At 45.7% G+C, this 20786-nt stretch overlaps 1 protein-coding gene across 13 annotated transcripts in view; it reads right to left on the reverse strand.

Moving 5' to 3' along the window:
* Positions 1-20786, reverse strand: part of LOC109896783 (forkhead box protein P2) — a 112221-nt gene that overhangs the window by 40820 nt on the left and 50615 nt on the right. For all 13 annotated transcript variants that reach the window (XM_020491132.2, XM_031831939.1, XM_031831936.1 and 10 more), the window contains one exon: positions 4315-4404. In XM_020491132.2, coding sequence (XP_020346721.2) covers positions 4315-4404 — 90 coding nt within the window. The remainder of the gene's footprint in view (positions 1-4314; positions 4405-20786) is intronic.

The raw sequence follows: 20786 nt of genomic DNA on the forward strand, positions 1-20786 counted from the left end.
GTACATTTGTTGCTGCTACATCAAAGGTCTGGGGATGTAGCACTTTCTTCATGTTTTTCTACTCTGTCGCCGCTCGCCTTGGGGTTATATTTCAACTTCTTTTGCATCACAATGATGAACCTCCTCTGTCCTCGCAATTTAGCAATCTTGTCCTGTAGGTGTGTGTAACTAACACAGATGGGGGGGGGGGAGAAGGGGGGAGGAATAAAATCTTGTTTTCTTGTTACAAAAGCATGCAGTCACCGAGGGTGTTTGAGTAAAAATGTGCTGACACTTTTTTTTCTCCTCCTTCTCCAAGAGTCAACAGAAGGTTTCTTCATGAATAATAACAAAATGTTTTTCCGCTGTGATAATTTTTTCTCTCTCCTATTTTGAGATCCTACCACTACCAGGGGGAATGCAGAGCAGATAGATATTAATACATGTAAATGTAAAATAACATCCTCAGCCTACATTTCCTACCTTATCCACCAATGTCTCTGTAGCCTTTTCTCAGTGTTCCGTGTTCCAGATGGGGGACTATAGTCAGATGAATGTTAAGGAAAGGGGCGTAGGGATATTTCACCGTGATGAGATGTATGGCGGCGACCTTTAAAACAGTGACACCATCAGGATGGCCCAGTGCCCACAGTCTGATTGGGAGGCAGATCTGGAGTCACTAAACCACGTAGAAAGGCAAGAGCCAACATCATATTTATAATACAGCTCCTCTCATCCATAAAACCAACCAACAGCCAACCTGGAACAGTCAGTCATTATACACGGTTCAGAGTTCAACCACTGTACTGTATGTTCGTACCAGGTGGATTTGGTGGCATGAACTGCCTTAAAAACACGACATAGTGTTGGTTGGCGCACTCCTTTGCAACATTGCATTAAAGAGAAACTGCTTTCGAAAACACCTGTCACGGCTCGGGTTTTGCATGGCTGATGGTTAACCGTCAACTACTAGAGAGTCAGGGAAAGTCAACGAGGGAGGGGCTAGAGAGTCTTCCGATGTCTTTTATGCTAATAGAGCTGAGGGGCAAATCCAATTTTAACCTCTGGCACTGATCTATTGTCTGGGTTGCATAATCTGAAGAGGCATGGAGGGCCTAGCTAGCTACTCCACCACGGGGTGTCTTTGACACACAGAGTGAAGACCTCCTTTGTTAATCTACAGTGCGGTGCGATCACCTTGTTAATGCGCCTCTCACACCGTGTGTGTGTGTTGGGCTTGGTCAACCCTTTCCAACGGTCTTCAGAGGAGGTCAGCGAATCACCCCCCACCTTCTTTATGCTGTGTTCATCAATGTGACATGTCCTACCGCCATGGCAGCCCCTCACTCCCTGACATGTACACGCTGATCCAGCCCATATACAGCTGTTTACTCAACCCTTCCCCCGCGAAAACACAGAACGTGCCTACCAGACGGCGCGGCGCCATCGTTGTTCAGCGCACACGTTATACATGTGTCACCGTGCCAGGCTTTGTGGTGTACCCAGCGTGTTAAAGGCACATATGTCCCAGGTGGATCGCTAAGGCGGCCAGGGCCCAGCCCACATCAAGGGAGGAGAGAATCAGACAATAGAAAACAAACAAACTAACAAGGGCCTTATCGACGGCGTCTGACAACTTGAGATGGTGATTTGGTTCAGGAGAACAATTGTCAGACTGCAAAGGCCTCGGTAATCCTCCCTTCCCTATTCGTCATCTCGCCCGTCTCTTTATTTGTATTCCAAATGTCAGTGTATAAATGCGTTCGGGGAGATAGATATTGCCACAGTGAGAGGGAGGGTATAACAGTAGAACAGAGACGAGAGGGTGTTGTGTGCCTTGGGAAATCCTTGTAAGCAGCATGGTGAAGGCGAGGGGATTTACTGGGAGAAATAGGTGTTTATTGAGCGCTCCCATGGGCTTACTGGGTAATGATAGACCTGTCACATTACGCAAATGTAGAGAAGCAGCTTGTGTCGCCGCGTCAACACCGCGATGAACCACCGGATAGAATTAGTCAGGCGCGAGCCTTTAGCCGTTAATACAAGTAATTAAAATTGCGAGCTGATGCATTTATATGCTTGTGTACTAAATAATCTACAGTGTATTTGTCTTCCCTGCTCTTAAATACTGGAAAACGCTGGGATTTATCAGTGACTTAGAAGCGTATAAGCAGTAAGCAGGCCTGTCACACTCATATTAATCCATTCCATGTTTCTAGTTGCTTTAATAAGACAAGGGGATCAATTTCGCTGATACCTGCAGAGGAACACATGCAGTTAGTTTTGCTGGTGACTCAATCACGACAGGTACTAGTGAAGCGTGGAAGACATGGAGCTTTTTGGCCTTGTAATCCCGGTAAATAAAAGCTAGATTGTTGGGTAAACTCAATTGGAAGATCGTCGAAACAGTCCCATAAAAGTGTTCCATATGAACATTTGACAGTGTTATTACGAATCTCTTGGGTGACGCGGGCCCTGAATAGTTACATTATCGCGTACAGCATACATACTGTACTACTTATCGTGCGTTTTGAAACGATCCAAATATTCATTATTAACAATAGAAAGACAAGTCAAAATGGCGGACTCGGGAAAGAAAACCGCACAGCTACAGCAACAATCAAAGCAACGTGGTGTCGAGTTGATATACGCCTGAACACAACAGGCTAGCCTACAACCGCTCTACAAAGACTTTCTGTCCGGACAACCTAAAACAAAGAGGTGACGACGTCAATAAAGGCCGGATCAACAGATGGATTAACTAGAGTCACTACACGCTGCTCACACGGCCCCCCGATTCATATTGATTCATATCGCTAACATGAGGAGAGGATAGGAGTAAGCAAATGTAAATATTCAATATTTACCATTCTCTGCTGTTATTAGAGCCCGTGGATCAGTCATGGACCTGCTGCTGGCGCTATCACAGAGACTTACCCCCCCATCCAATACTATTCCCCACTCCTCACAAGTATTACACAAGTACAGCAATTTGCAGATCACTCACTGGGTTGTGAAACCCATTATTTTCTGTATGCAGTCGGCCCAACTGGTGAAACGCTATGGACCTAACAATACTGTATAGAAGTAGAGAATAGAGTGCTTTTGTTTGATAAACAATTAATATCTTCAAACTGCCAGCAATGCTAATTTCTTTGCGTGAAACACGAAAGAAAAATGATCCTTGAATGAACGAGCCTGGTAATATTCACACTTCTCGACACGGGCACATGTCCTCGACTTGAATTATCTCAATGAAAAAGACAGTGTGAGGACGGGCGGCGCCTTGCTTGCACCTTTATCTTTTCGCCACCATGTAATGAGGTACACAGGAGTGTGACTCCAATCGAAGGTGTTGCCATTGTTAAGACTCTGCGAAAAATGTTAACGATGAGGTTAAAGCCAATTTTCCCCATCTCTCATTAAATGCACAGGGCTAGTAATGAGGTAAACCAGTGCTCCTTGATAGCACTTATTAGCCGAGTGGAGGGCACACACTCTCGCACTTCAATTTTAACCCTCCCCGCAAAAAAAAAAAAGAAGGAAAACTTGAGAAGCAGTCGCAGATGTCAGGGGGCTTACGTAACCATGAAGCTAGCAGAGCAAATAACCGTCTCATTGTTGACTAAATGAGCGGAGTGATAGATCTCCCGTGTGACTGTGGATGGAGAGAAGGAATAAACAGGGATAAAGGAGAGAATAAAGGGAGGAGTGAAGGAAGACAGGAGCAGATGATGCCGTGTGACTGTGCCCTTCATGCAAATCGCCGCCAACCAAAACAGACCGTGGCTATGAATCGATAAGGCAAAATGACAGTTCAAATGACAGCTAGTTAAAAGGAGTTGCCTTTAACAACCCCTGGATTCAATCGGACGTGTTGTGCAAGCAAGTCACCTCTGAACCTGGTGGCGTTGCAATAGTATGGATCAATTGTGGAAAAGTGTTGCGTTTCATATCGTTGCGTTTCATTCCATACAATAACTTTGATCTTCACACAAAGAAATAATGCTTCATAATACGTGTGTTCATAATACCACGTCTTTAACCCCCACCCTAATTCTATTACATCTGGTGAAAGATATAAAAATAAGACAATGTGTGGAGATTTGACCACCGAACGTTGGAAAAACAGAGGCTGACAAATCGATTTGTTTCCTTGTGTATAAAACAGCTCGCTTTGCTTTGAGGACAGGTTGTCCCAGGTTTGCGAATTCCAATGACAGGTTCCAGAATTGCATTGCCAAATCAAACACACTTGTGGAGCAGAGGAAATCTTCTTTCCGAGACAGCATGTATTATGGATGGATTTAAGAGATTAGTGACCATGTTGCTCACCTGCAGTGGACGCTGTTTGTCGTTGTTCTTTGGAGATTTCAGGCCACTGCCTGGCTGTTGTAAGAGTAATTGCCTCGCTGCTTGTAGGGCCTGGAGAGGAAGAGAGAGAAGAGAACATGGATAGGGAGAGAGAGACAAGGGGGAGAGAGTAGGGAGAGATAGGGATGGGGGAGAGACAGAGGGGGAGACAAAGAGAGGGGGAGAAAAACAGAAGAGAGAGACAAAGAGAAAAAAGCTAAACATTAGATTTCTTTGGGATGACAACCAACCATAACATCTGAAAATATTAATAAAAGCTATTAAATTAGCCAAAAATCTGTCAAGAAATATTATCCAATATTTTCAGCGACACTCTCTGACATGGCTTACAGTACGCCAGAGATCCATTTTTGTGATAATTCACACAGAGCCATGATCAAGGATAAATACAGTTTGTCTAAAGCACCCTTGAAGAGGCGGTTGGAGAAAAAAAAAAGCAAGGCGTCAGTAGAATTGACCTGTCTAGTGTGTGCTCAACTGAAATACCCACTTCTCGGCAAATTACTAGGCCATTTGCATATTCATAATATCAATCTGAAGTAGAGGCAGGCGATGTGGAGTGTTCCTAGAAGCCGTAATTAAAGTTGACAAAATCAACATCAGATTACCTTTGGAGTGAATTAACTAGGAGGCCAGGTTTAACACTATGCATTAACGCTGCTTATGCGCATGAAGGGAGAGAGAGAGAGAGAGGGAGAGAGAGAGAGACAGAGAGAGAGAGACAGGGAGTGAGGGAGGAGGGGAGGGAGGGAGAGAGAGAGGGGGGGAGAGAGAGACAGAGAGAGAGAGAGAGAGACAGAGAGAGAGAGAGAGAGAGAGAGAGACAGCGAGTGAAGGAGGAAAGGAGGGAGGGAGAGAGAGGGGGGAGAGAGAGAGAGAGAGTGGGGGGGAGAGAGAGAGAGAGCGAGAGAGAGAGAGAGAGAGAGAGAGAGAGAGAGAGAGAGAGAGAGAGAGAGAGAGAGAGAGAGAGAAGCCCTTTCTCTGCCAGATGAAATTGGCTCACATGCTGTTTACATATGGCAGAAAGAATTATAAAATCACACTCCGGAAATGTTAAACATCTATCATCAACACCTAGACATGACTGATAGATTTATAGACAGGCTTGATTTTCCAGACACTTTCAGGGTGCGATGAGAAGATACAACCGAAGCCCATGTAGTGTACTGTATGTCTGACAAGTACAACACTCATATGGTATGATGGCTACCTACTCCTCCACTGTTCACGGCTACATCTGACGAAAGTCAATATGCCAGAAAGGCCATTGAGAGCAGATGGCAGCAGCATACTGTAGAATAAATATCCTTCCAAAAATCAAACAGAAGCATACCGTTAAAAACACAAAAACAACACAACACCTTCACAGGTGTTTATTTTTGAGTGAAGGAGAAGAAGAAGAAGAAGAAGAAGAAGAAGAAGAAGAAGAAGAAGAAGAAGAAGAAGAAGAAGAAGAAGAAGAAGGGAAAAAAACAAATCTCCTTCAGATGGAGAGTGACACTTCTTCCTCCCTGAGAATCATGGGGCCTTGTTTTATTTTCCTGGTGCTTGCCAGTATCCATGACAACAGCTGCTTTGACAGGATGTGCATATGGCACTGCACTGCCAGCTGGTGTGAACAATGTTTGAACTAGTACATTGAGATGCTGAGCAAACAGGGGAGAGCAGAGAGGGAGAGAGACAGACGAGAGAGAGAGAGGGACAAGAGTGAGATGGAGAGAGAGAGAGAGAGAGAGAGAGAAAGAGAGAGAAAGAGAGAGAAAGAGAGAGAAAGAGAGAGAAAGAGAGAGAGAGGGAAGAGCCAGAGAGAGAGAAAGAGAGAGGGAGCAAGGGTTGCCACGTCTTAACCCTCTGGGACGGCAGCCATCCCCCTGATCAATTATGAAAAGACAGAGCAAGGGGGCTGGGGCCGGGGAGGGCTGGGACTGGGGAGGGCTGGGGCTGCCAGTCTGTCTGCTGGAGGCTCACAGGAGCCAGACGCACTGAACCAAGGTAAACAAACACAATGCAGTGGCGCTGGGTTCTAACTTGCATTGATCCGTCTACCTCAGAAGGACGAGCCTCAGATTCAGCCTCAGCCTCAGCTGAAACCCACCAGTGTGATGAGCCATGGCCTTTTACTTCACAAGAAACTCAGAGACAGAAAAATAATCACTAACATCTACCAGGGTTGGCAGTACTACCTCTGTCACTGTTTGTCGGTCTTTCTACGCTTTGCTTGGGCTTTTAGAATGAGGAGAAATTCAGATTTGGTTTCCGATTTTAAATGATGTTCGCATTTGTGTGACGGAGCAAATGTGAACACTAAACAACTTTCCCAGGCTTCGAGACTTCCAAGAAATCAGTGTAGTACTAAAATGTGGCTCCAACGAATCTACATTTGACAGTGACATTGGGCTACTTTCTGAGACCCAAGTCCAGCACTGAAGCCTGATTCACAATACAGTACCAAACAGAACCACTACCGAGTGGCTTGGGTTGGTTTGCCCTCTGCAGTGTGAATCAGCAGGAGTAAATGCTTCTCTGTCCTCGGAATCAACACGGACTGTTTTCTGCTGAACTGTAGAAAAACAGAGACAAGATAGTCACTCAATACAAGACAAGGGTCAGAGGTGAAGAGGAGGAGAACAGGACAGGGAATGAGCCATTTTAATGGTGCTTCCGATATCGGCCCTGACGGCGTTGCGACTGGGAGTGTACAGCTCAACTCGATTCAAGCTTATTAGAGGAGAACTCTGGTCACAATCTAGAATTGTACTTTTCTCACGCACTCCGCATCAACACAGCCCCGCTTTCGGGAAGCAGCGCGGGAGTTTGCGAGGCCTTAAAACTGACAGGAAAGTCATCGGCGTTGCCGAGGTTACGTTTCTCCTACTGTCAGAATTTCTGAATATTCAGTCGTTACTGGGGGAAAGCAGCCATCCGTTTTCACCATCCATATAGACTTGGCCTAACTCCACACACACAGAGCTCTCTCCCCCCTCTCCTCTCTTCTCTTCTCTTCTCCGCCTGACTATACAAAGCAGGCATGCCAAGAAAAGTCATCAAAAAGTTTTTGCTGAAGACTCGCGACGGCGCACAGACAAAACATACAGAGCTGTCCTCCTATTTAACCTGGGTTGCTATGCACGGAAAATGACATCTCCTGTCTGTTAATGCACACACTGTATAAACAGAACAATGTCGCGCATTCTTGAGACGGCTGTAAAGGGGGCCTGCGAAAGAGCTCTGGCTCTAACATAAATAACAAGGCACTCAGAACGGCATATTTGATGTTGATATCCATCGCTGGGGATAGAAGACAAAAAAAATAAACACACACACACACACATATACAGAGACACACACACACATACTGAGACACACACACACACACACACACACACACACAGAAAAGGCTAAGGCTCCACCGACTGATCCTTAGGAAAATAAGATTCGGCCCAAATGGATGTGGTGTAATTGGTTTCAGATAGCCAGGTCAGGAGAAATGAATTCAGGCAACTATTATGCGAAACGGAGGGAGAAACTAGAATGTTTACACAGGCACTCCCCCCTGCTACATGAATAGGCGTGCAGAGATCACTGCAAAGAGGAGAGAGACAGCCTAAAGAAACATATGTCAGCCATATCCCCCCCCCCAGTCCACAGCCTGTGTTTAGACTTAATGCAGAGAGGTAATAAGGAACACATCACAATGCACCTTTGTGAGGGGGGGGGGGGGGGGGGGGGGGGCATTCCAACATCTTAAATAAGCATGAAATACATTAGCGGCTCGCCGTGACTGGCCACACCATTACAAATCTACAGATTGCTTATGGTGACTGTGTTTTATCTTAGGCCAGGGGGAAATAAGTCATCTGAAGGAATGCCACTCGTTCCAATACGTATACTAGTGACTGTATGAAATGCACCCTGAAATCAGAATTACGGTATATCAAAAGGAACCGTGACATTGTATTTGGATTGGGTATGTCACTTCCTGAACTGCACAGGTGGTGGACGTTCTAGTCATTAAAGAATGTAGAGTACCTGTATGATGCTACTTCCTTACTGTGTGTGTGTGTGTGTGTGTGTGTGTGTGTGTGTGTGTGTGTGTGTGTGTGTGTGTGTGTGTGTGTGTGTGTGTGTGTGTGTGTGTTAACAGTAGTCCCCATCCTCTGTGCAGAGCAGAGGGCTGCTGTTCAACAAGACTCTGTCATCCAGAACATCTCCAAGCAGACATGTCCTACTAGACACCAGACCCTGGGCTTATCTCCACTTACCCTCCCTTCACTGCTACCGGGAAACACAGCTAGACAACAGACAGAGGGGGAGGACAAAAAAAGACGAGTGCAACACTTTTTCAAGCCAGGGGAGAGAGGGGAGTCGCATGCCATGGAAAACAAGGCACAAACAGTTTAAGCTGAACAAACAAACAGGGGCTGATTGGATTGTGGCCTGCTGGCGGTACGGCTGCAGGAGATAGCATAGGAGGGCCTGACACTACACAGCAAAATATTGACACCACATTGCGTTATGTAAGTGGATTCAGGATAGAACAGAGGCTAAGGCTTCCTTGGAGGGGCTGGCGGGATGAAGAGGGGGATAAAAACATTCTACACAGTTCATGAATGCAGAAGTGGATGGACTTTCATGAAAACAAGCAAAGTGTGACCTGGTGCCGTCGTAACGATGGAATTGGAATCCTGTTGAAGTCTTTCACTGGATCAAACAGGAAAACAGACGCATGAATGACATCTGCATACAAAGTGTGTTGTATATTCTGTACACAAAATCGTCCAATTAGTCTGACACAGGACCAAAGCCTCTGTCTGGTTGTCTGGTGTATCCTCGTATTGATTCCCCTAACTGAAGTGACTTACTAGCAGGAGTAGAAAGATTTGTATCCCTTTCATAAAAGGTCACCCAGAACAGTAATGCACCAGTGGCTTCAACAATACCTGGCAGTGGTTCCCTTATCACCCCCAGCTCCACAAAGCCCATTCCAACACAATACAGGGGGATTCGCCTGCACTCTGCTTGACTGGGTCCTCAGAATAGAAACCATTACGGGAAAATAACGACACCTTTCAGACTGGAGTTACAGGAACAAATTGTAGCAGAGTCGGAGGACACAGATGCATGGAGCGGAGAGCTTGACTAAGGCCCAACAAACAAGAGGTAAACAAAAGTCAGTGAGTTGGTGGATCAGCATCGGAGGGAGGGGAGAGAGAGTTCACACAAATAAATCATGCCATTGTCTCATTCTTGGGGGGAAAAAAACTGCTTGTTGTGGAATCAGAGGATAGTGTTTTTCTACGGTTGTGGTGGAGAGAGGGACACAAGCACGCACGCACGCATGCGCACACACACGCACACACACACACACACACACACACACACACACACACACACACACACACACACACACACACACACACACACACACACACACACACACACACACACACACACACACACACACACACACACACACACACACACACCTGAGCAGTAGAGGTGGGGGAGAGGATGTGGGAGTAATGAGCATTATTATGTATGAGTCAATAAATCAACAGAGTCTGCAAAGGTGGAAGGAGCAAGAGAGCGAGGGAGCAGTCCGTTGAGAATCTGCTTCAGCCACAGGACGGAGAGGCGAGCTAACCAGCAGAACAATGGGCTTCTGTGTGCTGCTCTGCTCTGCTTCCTCCGTCTGGTGCCACGACTCACTACTAACAGAGCAAAAGTCTCTCTCTTTCTACGTCCGTTTCTCTCTCTCTCTCGTTCTGTCTGTTTCTTCCTCTCCCTCCCTCTCTATCTTTATCCCCCCTCTATCTCTCACTCAGTAATTCTCTCTATAAGAATTCCTTCAATTTCTTTCTTCTTTCTTTCTTTCTTCCCTTCTTTCTCTCTCCTCCTCCTCCCTCTCTCTCCTTGTTTATTGATCCTCTAGATTAAGAATCCCAGGGCAAGGGATTGTAACACACAAACAATGGAAATGATTTTGGGGTGTGCTTATTTGCCTTCCCCTTGCATCTATTTGGCCTGTGTCTGTAGACAATTATGCTTCCCCAGCCCCAGACTCAGGTGCTAATAACGAAGGACAAATAGAATCATATGTGTAAACTTCCCCCTCTGATGAAAATTTATATTAACTTTCTGCCACTGTAAACAGACCCGGCATAGCTCAGCCCTCCCCAGTGAATTGGAAGATGAATTCAGTCATTGCTACCCCAGGAAGCTGTGCACTTATAGGGGAAGGGGGGGGGGGGGGGGGGTAGAAAATATGGAATCCTGCTCCATTGTGCAACCTCACACTTATTTTTCCAGCTCGGGAGAGACAAAACATGGGTCTACTCAGCCCATCAGTGGAGAGAGAGAGAGAGAGAGAGAGAGAGAGAGAGAGAGAGAGAGAGAGAGAGAGAGAGAGAGAGAGAGAGAGAGAGAGAGAGAGAGAGAGAGAGAGAGAGAGAGAGAGAGAGAGAGAGAGAGAGTATTCTATTCTATCCATCCGCCCTGGCGGAGAGAGAAACGGTGCCAGCAATAACACACCAAACAAAGCAAACCTGCCATCGTTCACTGCAACCACAAACATTCATACACTTACCATCTCCTGCAGATACTGTCATGGATATTCTGTGCAAATACAAGGAAACCGTGTCTATGGAGCGCGGATAATAGTTTACAGTTTGCCAGCAACCTGTGAGGTGAACTTATACACCACATAAAACACACTGCTGGGAGCGAGTCAGAGAACCACCTGACATCGTCTCGATGCATCTCTTCCCTGTTTCTTCCCTTATGAAATTCTATTTATCCCGCTTCTCTTCTGGTGGTTCTAGTAAAGCCTTCACTTTCAACTGCAGTATATATCACTGGGTTTAGATAAGGTGACTCACGGGCCATTGACAGCTCTTTTATCTGCTCGTCTTAGGGAAGTCCTTTACAGCTGAACAACTGAAAGCTACCACAATCTACTATGAAAAAGAGAAGAGACTGCCTTTCACTTACACCTGAGGGAGGTGTGTGGAGAGAGAGTGTATGTGTGAGTGTACGTGCGTACGTGCATGCCTAGTGTGTGTGTACACAGCAGGGGTGGGCAAACTTTTGGGCTTGAGGGCCACATCGGGATTTTGAAATTCAACGGAGGGCTGCATTTTGGGGGGGACCAATTTGTTGGTTAAAATTCACTACAGACCCGGGTTCAATCCCAGGCTGTGTCACAGCTTGCCGTGACACATGAGGTGGCGCACAATTGGCCCAGCGTCGTCCGGGTTAGGAGAGGGTTTGGCAGGCCGAGATTTCCTTGTCCCATCGAGCTCTAGAGCACGCAGACAAGGTCACCAGGTGTATGGTGTTTCCTCTGACACATTGGTGCGTATGGCTTCCGGGTTAAGCGAGCATTGTCTCAAGATGCAGTGCGGCTTGGCTGGGTCGTGTTTCGGAGGACGCACGGCTCTCGACCTTTGCCTCTCGACCACGGCTCTCGACCTTTGCGATGGGACAAGACTGTAACTACCAATTGGATACCTAGAAATTGGGGGAAATGTTTTATATACAGTGCCTTGCGAAAGTATTCGGCCCCCTTGAACTTTGCGACCTTTTGCCACATTTCAGGCTTCAAACATAAAGATATAAAACTGTATTTTTTTTGTGAAGAATCAACAACAAGTGGGACACAATCATGAAGTGACAATTTATTGGATATTTCAAACTTTTTTAACAAATCAAAAACTGCCCCCTTAAGTTAATACTTTGTAGCGCCACCTTTTGCTGCGATTACAGCTGTAAGTCGCTTGGGGTATGTCTCTATCAGTTTTGCACATCGAGAGACTGACATTTTTTCCCATTCCTCCTTGCAAAACAGCTCGAGCTCAGTGAGGTTGGATGGAGAGCATTTGTGAACAGCAGTTTTCAGTTCTTTCCACAGATTCTCGATTGGATTCAGGTCTGGACTTTGACTTGGCCATTCTAACACCTGGATATGTTTATTTTTGAACCATTCCATTGTAGATTTTGCTTTATGTTTTGGATCATTGTCTTGTTGGAAGACAAATCTCCGTCCCAGTCTCAGGTCTTTTGCAGACTCCATCAGGTTTTCTTCCAGAATGGTCCTGTATTTGACTCCATCCATCTTCCCATCAATTTTAACCATCTTCCCTGTCCCTGCTGAAGAAAAGCAGGCCCAAACCATGATGCTGCCACCACCATGTTTGACAGTGGGGATGGTGTGTTCAGGGTGATGGCGTGTGTTGCTTTTACGCCAAACATAACGTTTTGCATTGTTGCCAAAAAGTTCAATTTTGGTTTCATCTGACCAGAGCACCTTCTTCCACATGTTTGGTGTGTCTCCCAGGTGGCTTATGGCAAACTTTAAACAACACTTTTTATGGATATCTTTAAGAAATGGCTTTCTTCTTGCCACTCTTCCATAAAGGCCAGATTTGTGCAATATACGACTGATTGTTGTCCTATGGACAGAGTCTCCCACCTCAGCTGTAGATCTCTGCAGTTCATCCAGAGTGATCATGGGCCTCTTGGCTGCATCTCTGATCAGTCTTCTCCTTGTATGAGCTGAAAGTTTAGAGGGACGGCCAGGTCTTGGTAGATTTGCAGTGGTCTGATACTCCTTCCATTTCAATATTATCGCTTGCACAGTGCTCCTTGGGATGTTTAAAGCTTGGGAAATCTTTTTGTATCCAAATCCGGCATTAAACTTCTTCACAACAGTATCTCGGACCTGCCTGGTGTGTTCCTTGTTCTTCATGATGCTCTCTGCGCTTTTAACGGACCTCTGAGACTATCACAGTGCAGGTGCATTTATACGGAGACTTGATTACACACAGGTGGATTGTATTTATCATCATTAGTCATTTAGGTCAACATTGGATCATTCAGAGATCCTCACTGAACTTCTGGAGAGAGTTTGCTGCACTGAAAGTAAAGGGGCTGAATAATTTTGCACGCCCAATTTTTCAGTTTTCGATTTGTTAAAAAGGTTTGAAATATCCAATAAATGTCGTTCCACTTCATGATTGTGTCCCACTTGTTGTTGATTCTTCACAAAAAAATACAGTTTTATATCTTTATGTTTGAAGCCTGAAATGTGGCAAAAGGTCGCAAAGTTCAAGGGGGCCGAATACTTTCGCAAGGCACTGTATATATATATATTATTTTTTTTGTTATGTCTTGCAAGCTGTACTTTGCCCCCCCCTTGGTATACAGTATATGTGTTGGGGTGTGTGTGTATATGCATTCCTGTGTTTGTCTGCACCCTACCACTTCTTAATGGTTCAGACACACACTTGATTCACTTGATTCCCCCTTCAAGTGATTATGATCCATCTCCTTTTCACAGTTCCAGATGGCTGAACATCACACAGTTGGAAGAATACCTACTATTAAACGTTGCATTAAAAGCATCTACAGTTCATTTAGAGCAGGGCCGGCCAGTAGAAACAGCAATGCTTGGAAAGCATTTGGATTGTAGCTAAAACGTGTGTGTTTCTGAGCGCTAGGGGAAGACAGAATGAAGTTGTTTTCCTCCATCAGTGTTCTGTTTGTGTCTGTCTTTAATGACGGGGAGTTACTAAGAGGCTCCCACACCAAAGTGGACGGCCGGAGGCTACAAGCGTTCTGACTACGGCACAGGAGTGCAGGGAACCTTTCAACGGCATCGACGGAAGATAATGTTTGTGCAGGATGTCAATAAGAATACACATGCCTAAAATGATAAACACACACACAGACATGCATGCACACACAGACACAGACACAGAGACACACATGCAGACACGCACACGCACACTCACACGCACACACACACACACACACACACACTACACTGCCAAAAACCTTGAGTCATAATAGCACTGTAAACAAAATCGAACTGAAATGAAAATATGAAATATGAGAGTAAAGCTTCACCACATCCAACTCATTATTACCAATGGCAAAAACAGGCCTGGGCCCATATCTGAATGTTTTATCAACTAACTATCCTTGAGCTTGTTTGCGGGTTTAATCCCCCCCCATTAACACCCATCATTACCAAATCACCTTGACGCACCCCTATTGCTTATCATTGGGTATCAACCAAAGTGGACTTAACCAGGAATCATATACTGTCCATGAATGACAAGAGCATCTTTCGTTGGCATTAAGTAGATTGAAACCTTGCCTCTTCCCTTCCACAGAAATTGAGCTTTTAGACAATGGGGATAATCAGCTCCAGTGTGCTTTGCTGTAGCCAGTTGATCACACCCCCTCGGAGGCTCTCATGCTGCAGGTCAATAGAGTGAGTCTGGACCTGGCTGGGGCTCAGGTTGTGTGGTAAGTGTTACCTCCAGGGTCGATTAAATGCAACTCTGACCTTAGATGTAAATGACTTAACCTTAATGACTGCATGACTAACCCAATAGCCATTGGGCTGAGTGTGGAGCTAGGCTAGTACTGTGTATGGGCTGGAATATAGAGCGCACACAGCAGTTCTATTGGGCTAGGCTGTTCCTCATGTTTGTAGCCAATTCACCAACAATGGCGGCACAAACAACAAGGAAAGAATTAGTAAGACAACACTGTGCACTGATTCGCTCAGCACACCTTCAACTACTGTAGGTGGCCAGAAAGTGGTTGTTTTCTGTTCGATTACCTGGGTCCTGTGTTGTCATTAGCCTCTATGGGAAGAGCCTCCGGCCCATCCGAGATGCCAGAGTGATGGATCTCCGGGGCCCAATCTCAATGAACGCCCGGTTCCACCAAAGATCACTGAAGTTAATGGCCACTACATCTAGCCGTGGAGGGCCAATGCATCTCCGTCAACTGTTTCCCTGCTTATGGAGTTACGCTTCCAACACCACCTTCTCTTCACGTACCATCCCCAGCACTCTATCTCATCCAGTTGTCTTGTGCATATTCCAATTACTCCGTGTGTCTGACCTTTAAGTGAGCTGCGATAGATACAGTTATCTTCTCCTCTCTGACACGCCGCGTCTATCAATCAGTGTCTTGCCTGCCTGCCTGCCCGCGGTGGAGGGAGGCTGGGAAGTGGAGGAAGGCTGGGAGGGAGAGAGGAGGAGAGGAGCTATGGCTCTGGAAGCGCTACCATCACACTGCTCCGTCTAGAGAGTTGTGCCTGGTTAAGGTGGGAAATGAGAGGAGCACAAGCCCCATTGATAAAGACGTACACACACACCAGTGAACACATCTGCAGGCCTAGACACAAGCAGTCACAAACACACACATGCGCGTACACAAACACACACACACACTGGTGGAAAAGAACAACGTGAAATATATTTGTTTCAGACCACTACCTGGCTGACGATACCCCTGCTTCCATAAACAAAAGCCCCTTTTCACCGGCATCCTATAACACGCTTATAAGAATAACCTCCTAGCGTGAAAAAAGTCATACTTCTTTAGTTTCATTCTTTTCCTCCCCTTTCCAAAGGGTCTAATCTACATCTTTCATTGAATCAAGAATGGAAATTCAGGAGAAATGCTTCTTTTTCAATTTCATGCTGAAGTAACTCAAGTCAGTGGATGTAATTTCTCCTAACAAGAAAATGTATCACTGTGTCGCTCACTTAGTGTGTCCATGTGAGAAGCGGGGGCTTTTTGCATTTTGTATTTTTTTTTTAAGGCTTTGATAAATGTGCCAAAAGCATGATCACTCCCTCCACAGCACTCCACACAAGGCCGGCACAATTACACTGGTTATTAAAAAAACCTCTGACTTGAATCTACATCAAAAAGAAATGACAGATAATTTATAGTGAAGGAAGGAGCTACTGCATAGAAATATAGAAAAAGGGGAAGGGGGATGATTTCATACTGTAAGAGTCTCAATCCTCAACATTGTTCAGATGATCATGCATTGTATATCTTTGATGCTATTGAACCTATAATGTAGTTAAAGTTCGTGCAGAAAGTGATAAACATACTGCGATGTTGAAGTCTGAAATATAGGAAATCAACTGTGAAATTATGAGGATGATAAAAACTTGCACCGGAGAAGCAATATTTCTGCACTCTAACAACATTGACAAAAGCCCATGGCTGACAAACGCCAGAAACTCGTTTGGGGTACAAAAATGTGACATTTGTGCAAATTACGATTATCATTTTCATAGGGAATTGGATGATGAAGTCCAAACAGGTGAAAGTGAACGCATAAAGCAGCAATATCACTGAAACAATCCCACGCATGGCCAAGTCACTCAGCTAATGTATATTTATCATGTAAACTTCTGATAAATGCATATGCAGAAACAATCAAATCGTCCCATTTTCATTGGTGCCTCGTGCACAAAGACTCAAGCGTGAAACCCAATATCAGCTTAGTGTCTACTCAAGCTTGAAACGCTGCTACGCATACCACAAAGCATGTTCTGCATATGCTCATAGCCTTCCCTTATCAGGCTGAAACAACGAAGCAGCTTCCCACTGCTCTCACTGATCAATTCAACCCCAGTTAAGTTGTCCCAGTGCGGGTAAATAACCAGTGGTTAGGGCCTTGATGAGGACTGGCAGGCTGCTGGGGATGGGGGACAGAGAACAGCTTCATTTAGAGGGTCTGGCTGGTCTGCAAGGCTGGGGTCCTTTGCTGTGGGTCTTCTACTCTTACCTCCATATGGCCTCCCTTAAACTGGGGCGAGACCAGACGAGAGGAGACGAGAGAGACACCCAGAATGGCTGACGAAGTGATGAAGACGTCCGGGCCAGAATGACAGGAGAGGAAATGGATCGGGAACGTCAGCGGCTAAGGCCTCTGGACCAACAAGGGGCGCTTCAAACGAAAGCCCGCTAGTGAGAAAGGCAGACCGTAAAGCCAGAGCTAAGTGACATGTATGTCTGTTTGAAAAGCCTCTTGGGTATTTGGTCGAGGTGAGGCAGGGGCTTATTTACTGGGTTTGTTCGAAAAGCCCTGAAGAGGAGAAGAGCAGCCGGCTGAGAGAGGAAAAAGGCCCCTACTACATATGTATACAGCGTTGGTTGGGAGGCTGTGGGTGGATGATGAGCAATCCCTTCCCTTAGCAGGCTTCCAGCCACAGCTTTCAGGGGGGGGAACAGACCATTCACATATTCAGGAGGAAGATTCTGTTTGGAGTCACCTGATAGTGTTCGTACATAAGAAGCAGAGACTGCTAGCTGACATCTGGTGTTTGGTCAACGGATTGTGGAAACTGTTGGGGTTTAAGAAAAGGGCTAAGGACCGCGGACACTGGAGCTGCCTACTTCTAGCCATCTCCTTTAACAAGATTTGGATCATTTTAATATTTGTTACAGGAGGGAAGGAAAAACAACAACTGCAAGGCAGGCGTTTCGGAGGCTGATTTGTGACTATTCATGGCCAAAGCGGAGAGAAACTGTAATACCAGACATGCTTGTTAAATTCACAACGCTCCAAAGCTGCCTTCTAGCAAATCCTGCCTCTTGGTTGTCAGCTTAAGACGTAGGGCATATGCATATGTGTTATTTTTAAGCTCTGTTAAATGGATAGCGGTGTCGCAGGCTATCAAACGTCTAAGCCACTTGCTTTGGGGAATCGCTTGTGTGAGGCAAGCGGCAATGCATTACTCTCTACAACTGCATCTTTAAGGACGTTTTTTTTAAAACTTCCTTCCCCCCAGCATACTCTACATCACGAACCCAGGCATTATGTATGCACCTTCAGTGACTGGCCACTCCACCTCGCCGTATTAACGACCTGCTGGTCTATTGTTAGTCAATGACAGGGGAGTGGGCAACAAACAATGACAGAATGCCTGTTTCAATACAATTATTGTTAAGGGGTGAAAAATCTGCCATGCATTCTTAGAGAGACGGAAAAAAAGCCATCTGCAAATAAATTATTGTTGGGCATTGAGCTGTAGCAATAGCCGGGGGCTTTACGGATCCAGGACTATGGATCGAGCACTATTTATTTCCCGGTCGTAGGGAGCGGAGCAGGGCGGTTTAGGAGGCATAAAAGGAAATGAGTTGTGAAGTGGCCATTGATCCTGACCTGCACTGGCTGGCTGGGTCTTATTTATAAAGAGAGGTTAACCCTGGCTCTAATCACTGGCTCTAACCCACAGCAGTCCTAGCAGTATTCTAGCACTATGGAGTAAGATGAATGCTGCACTACTACTGTTTTGGATGTAGCCTACACTTACTCTCATCTTGCTAATGCTAAGTACCATAACATCACATAATAATATGGCACCTTCAGAAATATAATGCTAACTACTTTTCTGGACCTTATCAACACATGTTCTCTGAGAGAGTGGCAGCTTGTCATGAGTGTGTGTGTGTGGGCAGTGACACCGTCGGTGACACGGTGAACACACTCTCCTGCCACCAGGTCCCCCCGTCCTCCCCCCTGCCCTTGACCTGCTGTGTTCCACCCATGATGCACCTCAACCCACACGCGCACCGCTCACACGCGCACCGCTCACAATTGCACCCAGCTGCTCAAGCATAAAATGCTCATAAGTGTTTGTTTCCAGCAGATTTCACTCCTCTCCCTTTCTGTCTCTCTCCTCTCCCCCGCTCCTCCATCCCCATTCCTCTCTCCTCCTCGTCTCTCTTTCAAAGCCTTGCAGCTTGACATTTCCGTGGGTCTCAGGAGACCAGGACGTGAAATAGAGTTACTGCGGGAGCCACACTGTAAATTCCACGAAGCCACATGTAACGTGTCTTAAACACAGATGGACACTCCAGGTTTAAAGCAGGGGAAAAAGAAGAAGAAGAAGAAGAAGCGAGGGGTGACGAGAAAGATAAAAGAATAATACACCTGTTTTGTCTGGGGAGGGGAGCAAACAGCAGCAACGTCGTCCTGTCTGTCATTCACATCCTATATCTTGAGTGTCATCGACATAGAGGGGAGAAGGACGAGTCTATATGTCAGGCTGTATGTGCAGTACTTAAGGGACCGTCTGGGAGATAGTAGTGAAATATTCTAAATGAAATGTATAGCTCTACCCACTATAAATAAGTGGGTCATGGAGCAGGGAGGCACGGGCCATCCTTCGACTGTGGAAACAGTGATGGAGAGAAAAAAAAGAAATAGGTAAGATATAAACTGTGGGTTCCTGTCACTTTCTGCCTTTCAAACCGACACTCTTATCTCCATTTAGAACGATGACTACATACAACAGCCTTCTCTTTCCAACTGTCCATTTTCAAGAAGAAACCCTTTATCATAACCTGGCGGAAAACACAGTGTAGTCTGTGGTAGACTGACGGCGAGGTGTGTTATTTACACACTCGAGTCGGGCCAGTCTGTAAAGATAAACCTAATGAGGTTCTTTGTGTAAGAGTGCAAATGAGAGTCACCTCCCTCACCGGGCTCCAGAGGGGAGAGAACCAGGGTGATTAGGCCTTTCAATTATGCTCAAGGGCAAAGCCCAGATTTGCATCTGAGGGGGGGGGGGATCCTTATTTTTGTTTGTCCTGATGAGCTGGGATGGAGCAGATATATACAGCATCCAGCATCACATCACAGTGACTTTTTAATGTATCACTGCCACCTCCACCTCCACCATTTTCCCTATAGGCAAAGACCCAGAATATGGATTGTGAGGAAAACAGAAGCCCTGGCAAGCTGTTGTGTACAAGCGTCTCGAGCCTGCATCCTCCTGACTGACAGTAATTAAAACTCCCAGTGGCCCCCTGCACACCTGATACGCACGCACGCACGCACACATGCACACACACACGCACACACACACACACACACACACACACACACACACACACACACACACACACACACACACACACACACACACACACACACACACACACACACACACACACACACACACACACACACACAGAGAGGTCTGTTTGTTAGGTGCTGATGGGGGAGCTCTCTGTCATTAGTATTGCAGCAGTAGATGGAGAGTGTTTACTTGTGAAAACCAACAAGCCGAGGCCAGACACACTAAGTGACTGTTTAAACTCTGTTCTCAGTAAGGAATGTGCTGATGTTCCCATAATGTATATAACACACATACACATGTTCACAAACACAGTGGCACTGGAGCCGCAGATGGAACCACAGATGTGAAAAGACACCTTGTGTTATGGGATTAAAACATTTTTTTTTTTTTTACAATTGGCCAAATAAACATTTCGCAAACATGGAAATGCACAATTTTAAATAGCTCAAACAAGAGTGATTTATTTCAAACAAGCCCGTGTGGAATCCTTAAATTGGCAGAGCATCAGGTACTGGTGACAGATAAACTGGTATGGGACAGCCAGGGGACTAGAGCTGAGGTGACAGGACATAACAGGACAGTTCATCTGAATATAATAACTATTCCTTTCCTTCCTCTACAGTCATCCATTTTCCTGATAAGGTCCATATAGATTATAGGCCACTGCAATCAACTAACAGCTCCATTAAAGTACATTATGGTATGGATCCAGCAGATCAATGCAGAGCACCATGTACACTCATT

Source organism: Oncorhynchus kisutch, linkage group LG9 (assembly GCF_002021735.2).
Source record: "Oncorhynchus kisutch isolate 150728-3 linkage group LG9, Okis_V2, whole genome shotgun sequence".
Taxonomy (NCBI): Eukaryota; Metazoa; Chordata; class Actinopteri; order Salmoniformes; family Salmonidae; genus Oncorhynchus; species Oncorhynchus kisutch.